This window comes from Melospiza melodia, chromosome 23 (genome assembly GCF_035770615.1).
Source record: "Melospiza melodia melodia isolate bMelMel2 chromosome 23, bMelMel2.pri, whole genome shotgun sequence".
NCBI classification, from domain to species: Eukaryota; Metazoa; Chordata; class Aves; order Passeriformes; family Passerellidae; genus Melospiza; species Melospiza melodia.
In genome coordinates this window covers 12,304,677-12,320,029 of record NC_086216.1, presented here as the reverse complement: position 1 = coordinate 12,320,029, position 15,353 = coordinate 12,304,677, and the positions used below count along the sequence as shown (strand labels likewise).

Below are 15,353 nucleotides of genomic sequence, written 5' to 3'. Positions count from 1 at the left end.
GGGTTGGCTTTGGGCTGCAGCTCAGAATCCCCCCCATTTTCTTAATGACAAATAAGGGCTAAGGTTTTCTCACCTGTCCATTGCCATTCCAATTGCCATTCCAATTGCCAGTGATATTCCAATTGCCATTCCAGTTGCCATTGCCATTCAAATTGCCATTCCAATTACCATTCCAATTGCCGTTGCCAATGCCATTCCAGTTGCCATTGCTATTGCAGTACCTCAGATCCACAGCTCTCAAGACATTGAGGGTAATGCAGGATCCCAGATTTGCTTGGAGTCCTTGGAATACAAGAAAGCATGAAACAAAACCCCATGAGCTCATTCTAATGACCTTGGCTGCCCTTCTACAGGAGGGTGGTGGTGTTGCTCAGAGCACACACAGGTATGAAGAATTTCTGCTCTGGGAATGTTTGATCTATATGAGGGACAGATTCTCTTGGAATCCCCAAAGAGCACTGGCTCTGTGACTCAGCCAGGAATGCTCACAAAGACCTGCTCTTGAACACCCTTAGGGATTTCCTATGCAGAAATTGGGGCTCTATTGCACTTTGTTCTGAGTCCCAATGGCTGGGCATTGCATGGTGAAGCTGCTGCCAGTTCATGGGCCCAGTCACATGGGCTGTGACATTCTGGAAGAATCCTACATAGTGTAGGTTATTAAACTCTGGGGAATGGGATCATTGCCCCAGGGGAAAAGTTACAGGGGAGGAAAACCCCTTGGTTTAGGTGTGTGAAGCACAAGGGTTTGCCAGCTGCCTGGGTCAACTAATTAGCAAGCTCTGACCTGAAGGACAATGGTTCCTGGAATAACCCTTCTTCCTGACTGCGTATTACAGGGAAGCTCAGGTGTGGGCCAAAACACTTATTAAGCTTCCCAGAAAGGCAAAGTAAGGTTTTGGTTTGTGTCATTTATGGGGGCCGTGACCCTGCACTGTTCCAGTCTCGATCTGCCAAGGTGCCAAACCCTTTGTGCAACTGCTGAAGCCCTTGGTTTCTGTCTGCCCCAAAGTGGAAGAGCAGCCTCTGTGCCTGAGTCATGCCCCAGGAGACAAAAAGGCCAGGTCAGTAACACTCAGTATTACCATGAATTCACTCACCATGAACTTCATAAGCCATGTAGGTGGTGACTCCGCTGCACATAGCCGCAATCTCAGTTCCATAGGAGTAGAGGTTGTTGACCAGTCCACTGGTGACAAAGGTGATCTCCTTGGTAGGTCTTCCAAGAACACCAACCAGGTTCTAAACATCAAAAACCAGCATTCAGCAAGCTCAGTGTCAGGAGCTGGTTCCTACTTGAGATATTCCTAGCTCTGGGAGGATGACTTGGGGCTGGTTGATTCCCAGCTGCTATTAGGGACAATTTTTAATCCCTTGTGGCTTGTGGGACCACTAGCAAGCCTTGAAGGCAGTAGCAAAAGCACATGGGTTGCCCAGCAAGCTGCAGAGCTCAACATCCTCAGAGAAAGTAGAGTTGGGTGAGGGAATAATGCAGCCCCTTTCTTCTTTTGGCAAAACATTCCTACAAGAAATTTCCAATCTACATTACTGTTGAGTGAAGGGAAATCCTGCCACTAGACATAACCTGATCCTCTGCAGGAAGAAGAAGCAGAAGGGGAAATGAGCTAATAAACTCCAGGGCCAGGAATGTGCTACTCCTTTGGATTCTTACCCTGCTCTCTGCCGCCAGTCGGGCCAGACTATTAAAACTGGGTATGTCAGTTCTGTTCATGATGGAAATGTAGCAGGTGTTCTGCTGTATGATTTTGGTTGCAATGACACCCTGTAAAATAAAAGTATTTAGCATTCAGAACTCAGTTTCTCCAACTGTTGAGGTTGCAAAGTTGGGATAGAAGCAGTAACAAATACCAAGAGTTTCTACCCCACGTTGTTTACTTCAGATGATCAGAATACAGAAACAAGCCCCATCCCTGGGTCACCTTTTTGACAATCCCACTCCCATCCACTCACCCTGTTGTAGTTCCAGATGGTTTTCCATGATAAAGTTTGGCTCTTTTGCTCGATGATTGCCACCCTTGTTTGACTATTGAGCTTCACGCCTTGTGAGATACCGGTGATAGTGATTTGAGAGTCTCCACCAAAGATGATTTGCTGGTTTCCATTTGTCTTCTGAGACTGGAAAACCAAATGGAGCACTTTTAGATGGTAACATTAGTCAGTGTTGTCTCCCTTGCTTTTAAAAAACCCTTGGTACAATAGGAAAAGTTCTGTGCCCCCCCTCTAAGAGCCAGAAGTGGCCTCAGTATTTTTAAACAGACCCAGAATCAAGGCATTGGCATTGAGCAGTAGCTGTAAGAATACTTTTCAAGGATTCCATGAATCATTGCTGCATCTGACACCTGTGATTTGGTTCCTTTAGAGTTTCATCTGTTTGAGAAGACTTCAATTCTTTTCCTTCAAAGTGTTGGAGAAAGAATCAAGGAGATTTCATGAAGCAGGGAATAGAGGCAAAGTAGCCATGCATGTAGAAATTGTTCATTTGTACTCACGTAATCAGCAAGGGCTGGATTCAGGACGAGTCCTAGAAGGACTGCCGTCCAAATCTGAAATGAAAACCAAATACAAAATGTAACTGCAGCTCTGGCTGACAAATCTGGTCATGGGAGTCCTTCCCTTTTCCTAATCTGATGTTCAAGGGTCCTCCTTGGATCCTTTTTTTGCTTTCAACCTGGGATTGCATCAGTGCCCCCAAAGGGAAGCATCCTTGCTTTACCCCAGGGGCTGAGCTGCTCCTTCTGGAGGAGCACGATGTTCCCAGAGAAATCCTCAGTGCTCCAGAGAGGCAGGAGCCCTTCTGAGAGATAAAGGAATGGGTTTGAATCAAAGTTTCAGTTCATAAGGTAGAAAAGCATGCATACTTACAGAGAGATGCATCCTGACTGCAGAGCTGATGCTCCGGCAGGTAGAACGAGCAGTGTGAACCCTCCACCTTTTATATGTTTTCAGAAATCATAGTAAAAATGCTGAGTGTGCAATAACATTATTTTGTCATTTGTTTCCCTGTCATTTGTCCCTGAAAATTATTTCCTGGTGTACTTGATAAACATGGGGATTGTACTTTTGAACCTTTTGACCTCCTGGAGTCTGATAGTTATCAATAGGAATCCATTTGCAGTGAAAAATTAAATATGTTTCTAGTATTTTTCTAACATGTACTATTTACTTTTGAAAATTCACATCAAACTTAAGACCGGAGATATCCCAGGGCTTAAACAAGAACATAAAAAGCTTTGCATTAGACAAAATATGTGAAAGCCTTTTTACCTTCCAAAATATACTGTATGTTATCAGGTCACCATAGCACCCACTAAAATGTGGCACTGAGGGCTGAGGCATCTATGCCTCTGTGGACTTGTCAAAGCAGCCCTGAGACATTTACACCTTTCCAGCTTTATTGATTTACAGTTGTTGGCAGATTTTTCCTCTTAAGTGCATGAAGTTAAAGCAGTTTTGTGAGCAGCTGCACCTTGCTGGCAGTGTTTTACTCTCCTGGGGACAGTATTGCAGCAGGCATTGTAGTAGGTATAGCACCATTTTCTTCCAGTATTGATGAATAATTACTCAAGGCAGCATGTGAACTCTCCCTGAGAAGTTGTACTGGAAGAGCTTTAAATGCCAAAATTGGGATTTTGCAAGAACATTAGTTTTGCAACTTGTCTTTGGAATTGCTTCTGCTTTTTCAAAGGATTTGTAAAAACACAGCACAGACCAGTGTAGGTTGATGATAAATTTTACTGAGACTCAACAGCTTCCATACAGAGCAGAAGAAATATAAATGATTGAAAATATGATCAAGAGAAGATTATCAAGGAGAAAAATCTTTCTAATGGGTACACAGTTCTATGAATTTTCTTCTGCAGATTTTGTCAGGAGTAACCACAGTAATAACAGGCAGCTCATTAATGTTAAATTTCAATCATGAAATATCTCACTCCAAGAAGCTTCATCCTGATGAGAAGTTTGATCCCCTTAAAAAGTTTGATCCTGAAAGAAGAAGAAAAAACCAATTAGATTTGAACTGAGAAAATATGAAGGTAAAAATGTAGCTGAAATGCTTCCAACTAGTTGCCTAAAAATTCCAGATTGATGTCAAGAGCTAGAGCCCAGAACCTTCCTGAGAATGGCCGGGCTCCAGGTCACTCAGGAGAGTGACAGACCTGCATTTCCCGAGCTGTGTGTGCATGGATGTATACAAAGCCACCGCAAACACAGGATCTCAGTCAGTGACATGCTCATGTTTGCTTGAATCTTTTGTACTCCTGTCAACCTGTGCACATTTTGGAGCTCCAGGGCCGTCAGTAGCAGACTCACCAGGAGCTGGGTAAGCGAGGTAGGAGGGGATTCCTCTGCACAGGGCTTGGATGCGTTTCCCATACGGGCTCAAGCTCTGCAGTCTGTTCCTGGAGATAATGAAGCGATTCTCTCTGGGCGGCAGCTGGTAAGGCCCAAGTACCTGAGCATCAGAGAAACAGCCAGAAAACAGCATTGAGGAGAACCAAAACTGGAGTCCAGAACTGGCAAAGAATATCGAGAGCAGCCCTGCCGAGAAGGACCTGGTGGGTGAGAGGCTGGGCATGACCCACCAAGGTACACCAACAGCCCAGGAACCCCTCAGTGCTGGGCTGACCCCAGCATGGGCAGCAGCTCCAGGGGGATTCTGCCCCTCTGATCAGGTGAGACCCATCTGCAGAGCTGCCCCCAGCCCTGGGGCCCAGGAAGGACCTGGAGCAGCTGGAGAGAGCCCAGAGGAGGCACCAGCATGATCAGAGGGATTGAGCAGCTCTCAGGTGAGCAAAGGGTGAGATGATTGGGATTGTTCATGCTAGAGGAGAGAAGTTTCAGGTGACCTCATCATGGCCTTCCAGTACCTGAAGGAGCCAGCAGAAAAGACTGGACAAGACTATTAACAAGGGTCTGGAGTGAAAGGACAAGGAGAAATGGCTTCCCACTGCCAGAGGGCAGGGTCAGATGGGATACTGGGAAGAAATTCTTCCCCATGCGGGTAGGGAGGCCCTGGCACAAGTTGCCCAGAGAAGCTGTGGCTGCCTCCTCCCTGGTAGTATCCAAGACCAGGCTGAACAGTAATTGGTGTTGTTCCTGGGCAATGCAACTTTTGAAGGAACTTTTAGAGCGACTCTGCCCTGCTGACAATGTTTCTTCAATTCTTGGAGCCTTTTCTCCTGCATGTGTAGGAACAAATGCTTTTCACTGACAATCTTTTGCCTCACTTTCAACCTCCATCCTACCTTGTCTCCTGGAGGTGGTGTAGGAAAGGGTTTGCCAAGCCAAAGCCTCTTGCTGGTTGTAGCAATGATGCAAGTGTTCTTTGAGAAAACCTTGGTTGCAACATAGCCCTGTTAAACAAAAACCCCTTTTTGTTGCAAACAATATATGGGGAAAGGGAAGTGCGTTGCTAGAGAGAGGCACTGGTTAGAAGAAAGGCTTCCTGCAGTGCAAATAGTCATGGGGAAAGAAAAATATTGGTCCTTTCAATTATATTGTTTAGGCAAATGTCTCATGAAGGCTGACAAGAGACTTTGCTAAAAGGTAAATTGCCTCCTCCAGTAATGCCACGTGTATGGTGTGTTCTGCTGCTGAGGGCAGGTGAAGGAATTTGCTGCTGAAAAGCTAATGCAGCACACAGTGGCCAGCAGAAACAATCCCAAGGCTGAAGGAGCACATTTTCAAGCATGTCATCTAAAATACAATGAAATTTTGTTGATGTTTTGGTGGTTTTTAGAAGGCGTTTGTCTCTCTTGCCATTTTTCTTGTGCCATGGTGGCAGCTACTTACAGCCTCGAAGTCCCAGATGGTTTTCCAGGGCTCAGACCCATCCCTTGGGTTTGTGCTGACCCTGATCTCAGAGTGGATTGAGTTTTCACTGGGCTGCCCATTAAAGTTGTTCTCCATGTTCTGATTTTTGGAAAAAATTAAAGAGGTAAGGATTTAGCTTCCCGGATTCCCAGCAGTGTTTCTCTCTGTAAAGCATTAGGTGCAGTAGCTGTGTTTTGGGAAATCACTGCTCTTGGAGATGAGATTAAAGAGGAGATGATTTCTTGGCTCAGAATGAGGATGGGAAGCCTTTACTTTCTAAGTAATCAAAAGAATTCCTTACTGTTCTTTTCCCCGCAGGATCTTGCTGGCACCAGATTACTTATAATATTCTACTGTATTTTGTGGTCAGACCAATCATGTAAATATTTGTTTCTCTCCCCATCATTTATTTCAGTGTTTATGCTTATCTGAGGACAGACTTCCCTGATTCCATGTACGGTAACTTTCTTTTCCCCCCTTGATACACCAAGCATGGAAATAATTTCTTAATTATCGTAGAAAAATTAAAACGCAATTTTCTTCTAAGTATCAGACTTTAAAAAGCAGCTTCACTTCCAGAAACCCATTTCTCAGAGGTAAGAGCTAAAGCCAGTTGTTCTTGTGGCAGTGGTGAGTAGCTGTGTGTAGCTCTATACTTACAAGGTTGGCAAGAGCAGGAGCCAGGAAAACTCCAAGGAGAGAAGCAATCACAACAACCTGAAATGAACATTTGGAATTCAAAACTTGTCAAGATCATCAAGACGTCAAATTATTTGCTGTCTTAAAATAATTTTGGCTTCCTGTTTACTGTGTGTACAGACTCAGCACTTTCTTTGCAGTGGGGTGCAATTGAAGAGGATTGAAATATGCAGGAGAATTATTTGTTGATGATTTCACAGAACACATGCATAGAAATGGATCTTAGCCCCAGCACTGCACCTTGCCCAGGCAAGAAGGGAGTTCTGAAAACTTGCCCAGCCCCAATTCAATAACTTATTGGAAAAAATGTGCTCTCAAATATTTTCTAAGTAGGAGTGAGCTTTTCACCTCGAGCTTTTGATGTCAGACATGGAGCAGATCTGAGAAATGTCCATGTGCACCTGTTGTGAAGAACTGGAATATGGGTGCACATTCCAGCTCTGTGCCTGGAACACAGCAGCAAAGGCACCTGAGCATCTTCACAGTGATCTCATCCTCCAAATACTGGACTGACAGTCTAAAGGGAGGCACAGGCACTTCTGTTCAGAAAACTGGGACATCAAACATTTGTTATCCCTTTATAAAGCCACAGAGTTTCAACAACTCACAAGCTTGCTGTGCTCGGGTTTGTCCGAACCACTGCTGAAAACTTTTGGAGAAATTTCCTATTTATGATGAAAAATTCTTTTCAGAGAACTATTGTGAACAATTATTCTCTTGAAGACAATCCTGTGAGCATTGAATTGGTCCCAGATTTTATCTCCTTCAAAGGAGGATTTTGATGAAAAAGGTCCACGTTGGACTCAGAGTATTTAAAAGTAATGCTTGGGAATTTTCCCTGCACCAGTTTCAGGCTGCTGTCTATACCTCAGTGTCACCATCCTGCACTTGGAGTCTCTCGTGTCACACTCTCAGCAAACAGCTGAGCCCTAACTTTATGTGACTTGCTGAGACTGTTGGTTTGCCTCTGAGTGGTGAAGGAGAGAATCTTGTCCTGTGGACATGTCACGAGTGTGTGTCGCCCCTGGAACAGAGCGCTTCTCTCTTTCATGTTTGAGCATGTGGAGCTCCATCCCTGCCAAATGGGAGATTTCTCCCCTGCAGTCCCCACCCCTTTGGCATTTTCCCTTTGAAAATGCCCTTTGGCATTTTCACTTTGTCAGAAATCACTAAGAGTTCACTCAGTGCCAAGAAAAGCTCAAAACCATTTAAAAGCTGCCCAGACTTAAGAGTTTTATGAGAAAGTGATAGGTATACTTACAGGGAACTCCATTTGGATGGCAGGCCCAGCCAGCTCTGCTGCTAATTGATGTGTACTCTTACTTTTTATACATAATATCCCAAAGTTAAATCTGAAAATGGGTTTGCCTTATTGGCAGGTGCCCTGTGTTCACAGAAGCATGACGAGTTTCCTGGGGAAGTGCTCTGATAAGAGGAGGCTTTGATACCTGCCTGATTGAATTCATGGCATACAGGGAGGTGAGAGAAAAGTGCTCATGGTAAGCTCAGTGTATTGAGCAGCCACTTGTAAATGGAAAAAGAAATTATAAGCAGGAGCAGAGCAGAGATTCCCAGTAAACTCGCAGTGATGCTTTGTGCCAATGTGGCAAAGGACTCAGCCTGAATTGTGCCTCTGACCAAAAGCACCATTCAAACCAGGGGGTGGTAATCTTGCTGTGTTAAAAATATTAAGTCTCTGTTTGTCAGATGTGGCCATGAGTCTTCACAGAGCCCCTTCAGGAGAGTAGCACCTTATTATGGACTAAGGGCTGATTTGAGAAAGGAACCATAAATTTGAGGTGGCAAGGTTCACCGAGGGATCCTGAGCCACAGCTTTGTAAGCTGAGCCTCACTCTGCCTGAGGACTGGCCAAGGTGAAATTAGAGGGGTTCAAACCCTTCTTAGACAGCTCCTTCCTTCAGCTACCTCATATTGGAGGGTGCCTCTAGGACTGTGGTGCTTGGGTTTAGACACGTACCTGCTGATTTCAGGGGTGTTCCTGGGAGATGTGTGATGAACTGTGGACAAAAGGTCTCCAAAAAGCAAGGCTTGCCTGTTGGAATTATATCAAAGGCTTTGCCTGAGACAACCAGCTCGGGCTGTGTCACAATCACATTAATTAGGCAAATGCTTTTCAGAAATTAACTTTTAGTTTTTGTCCTTGTCTGATGGGATCAGCAGAGTTCAGTCGGTGCAATGCAAGGTGCAGATCATGGCTATTGTTGTAGTTTTCCTGCAGTAAACAACTGCTGCTCTCCCCTGCTGCTCTGCCCTTACCTGTGCCTCAGCACTTGGATGCAGAGGGAAACAGGAGCTGCTGCTTCTCAAGTGTTCTTCAAACAAAATTGCTACATGAAGGCATAAGCACTGAGGAAAAGGTAAATTACCTTTTTTTTTAAACTTGTGGTGCCTGAACCCTGTTAGAGTCCTGCTGTGAAATACTTGACTGTTGAAATCTATTCTGAGTATTTCTGGCATACCTGAAATCTTAAAATAAAGAATCTTTTGGGAAGAAGGGACAGAGCCAGCTTTCAAGAGAAGTGCAACATCAGCCTAATTAGTCTAACTGGGTTTAGCAGAATTTTATATCTGTTTATGTGTTTTCTGATATATTGCTTAGCAGCACAGCATTGTTACACTTGAGATAACATTTTCTCATGTGGACTTAGGTGGCATAAAGCAAATGTGTACAATTTCCTTTTATTCTTTTTCCATTGAGGCCTGTTTGCTGAGAGATATTTCTGTACAATCTCCTTCTCCTTTTTTTTCTGATAAGAGAAATTACAGAAATGTGTTTGCTGTTAGTTTGAGTTCTTGTTTTATTGGGAGGGAACCAGCCTTGATTATGACCTTCCAGCAGCAAGCAGAGTGTGATTCATCCAGGTGCCAGCCCTGGCTGGTGCAGGATAGCAGATGAGGAGGAGTCCAGGCAAGGTCAGAGTCCCCTGGGAGCACCCGAGAACATTCTCAGGGCGACATCCTGGCCGTTGGCATTCTCACAAAACACAGAAATCAGTGGGGATTCTGAGGGGGAATCCCCGTCCTGCTCCTTCTGTTTGTGACCTTGTGCACAGCACGGGGCCTCTGGGCTTTGGTGTCACTGCCTGGCGAGCTGGGCAGGCCAGAGGTGCCCCAGGCTGTCCTGTGAAGCTCCTGTTCCCAGCTCTGTCACTATTTCAGTCCATGTGCTCTGCCCATGGGGAAACTGCTCAGAAATGAGCAGCGCCTCCTGCCAGGAGTCCCTGCACACAGAATGGAATGGAATCATGGAGCCCCACAAAGGTTTGGGTTGGAAGGGCATTAAAGATCCTCCAATTCCAGCCCCTGCCATGGACAGGGGTGCCACTCACTGTCAGGTGGCTCAGGGATCCACCCAATATTTTCAGTGACAGAAATGGCTGAAGAATTGCTCTGTTTGTTGGCTGGCATTGAAGCCACCATGGCACAGGTGTTTCTTCCCAGCCTTTCTCTGCAGACTATCAATCAGGCTGTTAGGGACTGTGTTTCAGAAGACAAAATGCAGTTTGTGTGAATAAATAAATAGCAGTGTTATTCCCGATGACATTTAATTCTAGACAATATCCTGTTAAATATTTAAAAAAATAGAACCAGCAATACTAAAGTTTAAACCAGTGAATAATGGCCATTTGCAGAGTGATTGATTTACTGAGACTTACTGAGTGCTTTAAATATATCTGGGTCAGGTTATCTGTGCCAACCCAAAATTCAGATAGGAGGCTTACGACATGTAGATATGGACTTGTTCAAGTCATGAAGGAAAGTTCTGTCAAGTGTTTCCCACACCTCCTGCAAGATATAAAAGTTGAAGGTCTCTGGGATTTCCTTGCCTTCTTACCTTCTGCGCCTCTTGCTCTCATCCGAAAGAAAAATGAAGAGATTTGTGAGTATATCCATTTCTGTTGGACTTTTAATAATAATGTAAGTTCCTCGCTTTAAAAAACAAAAGGATAGAGAAGATGCTCAAGTAAGTGGTACAATACAGTGGCACAATAATATGATCTTGGGTGGAGAGAGGAGAACTTGCATTTCTTGGGTCAGCAAAGTCAGTGGAAGCCTCACTTGAGCAAAGAATGCAGAATTTGGTACAGTTCAGAAGGGAGGTTTGGTTATGATTTAATGATTGCAGTTATAGAGGCAAATCAAGAGGTAACGTGGCATCAGGGAGGGACTTGTGAAAATTGCAGAAATGCCATGGTTAAGTTATTCTGCTTTTTCAGCTACAGGCAAAGGAGAGCCTGATAGCAAATACTTGACAATGAGGAACTGCAGTTGTTTTCAGCTAATATACATGCTAAGTGGGGGATTTTTCAAACTGATGCTCAGCTCCTTCCCTCAGTTCATGGACTGGGTGTTTTTATGGCACTGCCTGGTGTTTCTGACAGTGAGAATTCTGCTTCCTTTTACAGGCTGCAGCCCTCATTTGCCTGGGAGTCTTTTGGGCTCAGACTTCTGCATTGAACGTGAGTAGAGGGATGAGCCTTGTCCTGCACATGGGTATTTAAAGTGTGTTTGATCCTGGGCACAGGGAATAGAACAGGAAGAAAACCACAGAAGAAACTAAAACCAACACGTTGCTTATTGTCAAGTGTAGAGAAAAAGCTTTTGCCAGAGGTTCTGTACAGGTGCAAAGTAACAAGACAGGGGGACAGAGCCCCCTTAGCCCAATCAAAATTTGGAGACTGGATCAGTCCCTGCCAGTCCCTGCTGCCCAGAATGACTGGGATCTCCCATGCAGGTTCTCCCCAACCTGCAGGAGGGCCTGTTTTATAACTCACCTCCATCTCAAGAGCCTCCTCAGACTGCTCCAGGATGCAGCAAATACCAAATCCCAAAAACACAGGGTTCTTAAGGGATTTGGTATTTACATGAGCATAAAGCATTGAAAGCATTGGGGGTTGTTGTGCCTGCTAAAGATGGAAGCCAGGTGATGAACACTGATTCTGTGCTTTTTACCAAAGACCTTTGTGCTGCACGATCCCATCAGCAACTATGTCACTGGCACCATGACCATCCACAGCGAGGAGCAAATCGTCGATGTCCACGTGCGCTCCGGCGTCTACTCCTCTGACACCATCTTTGACTACACACATGTGAGTAAATCCAGGGATCCGTTTTTGACTACACACATGTGAGTAAATCCAGGGATCCCTTTTTGACTGCACACATGTGAGTAAATCCAGGGATCCATTTTTGACTGCACACATGTGAGTAAATCCAGGGATCCACCCCAAATTAACCCCTGAGGACGTTTTTAAAATCAGAAATTATTTTAGAGTATTCTCACCACATCTTGTCCCTGAACACTGTTTCTTTGAGGACTCCCAGCACCTTTCCTCCTCCCTTCTTCACCCGTACAATGGGGCAGTTTAGAAGACTTGTAATGAGACTTGTGGTGGCAGTTCCTGGAAGTGAAGAAGGTCCCTGGGCTGGAGGTGGGGATGGACTACCAGCACTCATGGGCAGCAGGAATCTGTCAGAAATGATGCTTCCAGTCTCAGGGACAGGCACCAGGACAGGCTGGCTCCATTCCCCAAAGGAGAGAAAGGAACTGCAGTCATCCCACAGCAGAACCTCTGCAGCCACTTGCTGTTCCTTCCAGGTTGCCCCAAAGAGTAGAGAGCACCAGCTAATGTCAGCATTATTTAAATAATTTCTGATGATTTAACCTCCACTCTTTCCATCCCAGGGGTACATTGCCACCAGGTTGTTCTCACGAAATGCCTGCTTTATCATGAAAATAAAGAAGGAAATCATCCCAGACCTGCAGGAGATTGGACGTCTGGCTTTTGAGAGAGAGGTGACTGTGGGGAACTGTCTGCTGGCAAGGGAGGGGTGGGAGCAGTGTGCTGTGAGAGGGACCCTCCACTCTGCCCCCAAGGCAGCTCAGGAATGACTTGTGCTGTCCTAGCAAGGATGCAGCTGCTCTGACAAGACACAGCTTGAAGGGAATATCATGCAGAGCATTCTTTTAAGATAAGGAACCATCATGGCTCCCCTGTAGTTTTACAGAGGGTTGTTCAGGTGTCTCAAGCTGTACAATCCCCTGTTCTTGGCACTGATGTCATTTGGCCATTTCCAAGTGATCACAAGATAAGTTCAGGCAAACTTTCCCTTTATTCATTGTCCTGCTGATAATTTGACCTTGACACCGCTTGAAATTTATTTCTTTTCAGAACAGAAAGTAGAGATCAACTTACTTTGATCAGATTTTGACTTCCTTATTCAGTCTGAGGTTTCAGAAGGAGACTGGAAGTATTGCCTGGAGGTGAACTGGAGTTCTGGCCCAGTAGCAGATTTACAGCAAAACCTGGTGCCAATAATGTAACTTATTATGGCAGCAATAGAGCTCAGGCTTGCTGTGTTGGCACAATTAATATCCAGTGAATTTTGTTACTGAATAGATTGAAATTATTTTTTAATTTAAAAGCATGAAGCTCCTTTATCTAATGTTCTTTTGTGAGGCACAGGAAGGCAATTTTGGGTTTGGGAGCCTTCTCAAAGGGCGTACCAGTAGAGAGAAGCTAAAGCTACACTTGTGATGGTGTTTAACCTTTTCTTCTCAGACCATGAGGGATGTATACTCTCCCAATAATGTGTGGGCCCTGTTCCAAGCTGGCAGCTCCAGGCTGGGGCATCTTAAAGACTGGGTTCTCTACGGGAAGCACATTGAGAATCTCTGCACAGGGCTGCCTCTCTACGAGCTGGTGGCCACTGAACGTAAGTCACAGGCCAGGGCATTGTGGCACTTCCTCCCCCTTGAACCCAAATCCTCCTGCTACCCTGGAGCTGTGCAGGCATTTCTCCCCCTTGAGCTGCACCACAAATGTTCTGCATGGTTCTGAGACAAACAGAAGCCTTGAATGGGGCCATAGCTGGGGGTTGAGATTTGTGTGTTTAAGACTTTTCCTAGCTGGATACAGGGATCCCATCGGGTAAGGAGATACTGAGATATATACTGATATAAATACTGATACCATCTTCCTTTTCTTGGGATTTTTTAGCACTAACAAATGACGATGGCTGTGCCAGTGCCGGCATTCCAAGCATTTTGGGCCTTAAAATCTGTGAAGAACTCATTGCAAATGAATATTGACATTTCTGTTGCAAGGAAATGCCTTTTTGCATGTTTTAGTGATGGTAACCATGTTCTCCAGCTGGAACAGAACTTGGGTATGAGGCTCAACCTGCCTATGCAAAGCTTTGATGCATAACAAGCCTATGACATACAAATAAATAGAAAGCTTTAATAAATAAATAGAATGCTTTGTCTGTTTCTTCTACCCAACATCAGAACACAATGGCAGTGGGCCTTGTGAGTTGCCCTGCAGAAAAGACAAAATTCCCCAAATTTCCCCCTTGGTCCATTCCTGTGCTGGGGCTGCAGCATGGCCCAGACATTGGTTTGTGCTTCATAAAGAGAAGAAACAGAACCAGAATAGATTTTTCCAGTGGAGAACTTCACTTTGGCATCAGCATCCAGGTGTTGGCTCACCTTGTGTAGCATGGCTGGGGGAGGGAGCAAGGAGCTGAATGAAGGTAAAGGCAGGGACCAGATCCACACGTTTGCAGAGCAGCTTGAAAGCTGCAGGGCCAGTGGGAATTTGCAGCACTTTGAGAGAGTGCAGAGATTTTCCAGCCTGGCCAGAGGACACTGCCCCAGCCCTAAGAGATTCGTGCTTGCAATAAAGTTTTCCTTTCACACAATGGCACAAAGAGCTGGGACCACTTGGTGAGTGTCCCAGGTGTCCTTTGTGCCAGGAGCTGATGGAAATCCAGGATGGGGCCACCTGCCTGCTCTGGGGCAGATCCCAGAGGATGGCTGAGCTCTCTCAGCCTTCCCTCCAGGCTCTGGAAGGGCTGTGTATGTTTAGGGGATGAACACTGAATGTTTACTGTTTATGGGAGCCTTGAGTGGCTGCCAGAGGGCAAGAACTGGCCCCAGGTCTGCAGTTGGTAATTTTCAAATCAGGCTCCTGGTCAAACCATCTGCTATTTAATAAAAGAGCATTTCATCACATGGTGAAGCTTTTCTTTTAGATTAATTGTATTCATGACAGGCTGCAGGTTCTTGGTGGTCCAAAATAATGTTTCTAGAGGGTCAAACTTTGTTAATTAAATCCAGGAATAGTTGGATTTGTGGACCCTGAAACCAGCCTCAATACCTCATTATCTGCACCTCTTGGGGTGCAGCCCCCAACAAGAGAGGAGGGAGCACAGGAAGACCCATAAGCCACACAACCCATGTGGTCATGCTCTGATTCCCACAGTTTTCCAGAGAAAAACTCTGGAAAAGTTTTCCCTCTGCTCCCAAATTGCTGCTCTGAATTCAGAGCCCTTGAGCCTCCCTGTTGGTATCACCCACAACCACAAAGATCATGCTAGAAAGGGCTGCAGAGGAAAATAAATTTATTCTCTATTTAAAATAACTAATCACGGGGCAAACAGGAATGTACAGCCAGCTCTGAACAAACCAGAGAAAAGGACTTAGGCAGGAGAAAGAAGTTTGATATTCTATTTATTGATACTGTATTTGCCCTTGCTATTTCCTGCCATTTCATTCTTTGTTGACTAGGCCACAGTTTACAATATGCTTTATGGACCTGTCTGGGATTATAATAAATCTGTTTTTCTTATCTTGCAGGTGCTTGATATTAAAACTGGACTACAGGGAAAGCCCAAAGAGGTAAAAATTGGAGCACAGCCCGACCCTCTGGCTGTCCCCTCCTGTCAGGAGCTGTGCAGAGCCACAGGGTCACCCCTGATCCCCCTTTTCTCCCTCTGAGCCCCTTCCCAGCTCC

General features: G+C 45.2%; 2 protein-coding genes across 2 annotated transcripts; one reads left to right on the top strand and one right to left on the bottom strand.

The window, feature by feature from the left end:
- Positions 1-58: 58 nt before the first annotated feature.
- Positions 59-7,819, bottom strand: LOC134428429 (uncharacterized). The gene is made up of 10 exons (XM_063175147.1): positions 7,796-7,819; positions 6,496-6,552; positions 5,815-5,934; positions 5,268-5,375; positions 4,289-4,474; positions 2,511-2,564; positions 1,972-2,136; positions 1,673-1,783; positions 1,101-1,242; positions 59-282 (listed from the first exon to the last, which is right to left on the bottom strand). The coding sequence occupies exons 1-10, from the start codon at positions 7,805-7,807 to the stop codon at positions 59-61; spliced, it is 1,179 nt and encodes a 392-aa protein (XP_063031217.1). The 5' UTR covers positions 7,808-7,819.
- A 179-nt stretch (positions 7,820-7,998) lies between these two features.
- Positions 7,999-13,648, top strand: GKN2 (gastrokine 2). Its single transcript, XM_063175146.1, has 6 exons — positions 7,999-8,013; positions 10,962-11,015; positions 11,514-11,645; positions 12,242-12,352; positions 13,119-13,272; positions 13,557-13,648. The coding sequence occupies exons 1-6, from the start codon at positions 7,999-8,001 to the stop codon at positions 13,646-13,648; spliced, it is 558 nt and encodes a 185-aa protein (XP_063031216.1).
- The last annotated feature ends 1,705 nt before the right edge of the window (positions 13,649-15,353 follow it).

What these genes read in the sequence shown, in the direction of transcription:
- LOC134428429 (XM_063175147.1), bottom strand. An exon ending in GAGCTCCAAAATGTGCACAG is followed by an intron (nt 2,565 to 4,288) that starts GTTGACAGGAGT and finishes TTTTCATTTCAG; the next exon opens with ATTTGGACGGCAGTCCTTCT. An exon ending in CCATCTGGAACTACAACAGG is followed by an intron (nt 1,784 to 1,971) that starts GTGAGTGGATGG and finishes TTTATTTTACAG; the next exon opens with GGTGTCATTGCAACCAAAAT.
- GKN2 (XM_063175146.1), top strand. An exon ending in CTCAGACTTCTGCATTGAAC is followed by an intron (nt 11,016 to 11,513) that starts GTGAGTAGAGGG and finishes TTTTTACCAAAG; the next exon opens with ACCTTTGTGCTGCACGATCC. An exon ending in CCATCTTTGACTACACACAT is followed by an intron (nt 11,646 to 12,241) that starts GTGAGTAAATCC and finishes TTTCCATCCCAG; the next exon opens with GGGTACATTGCCACCAGGTT.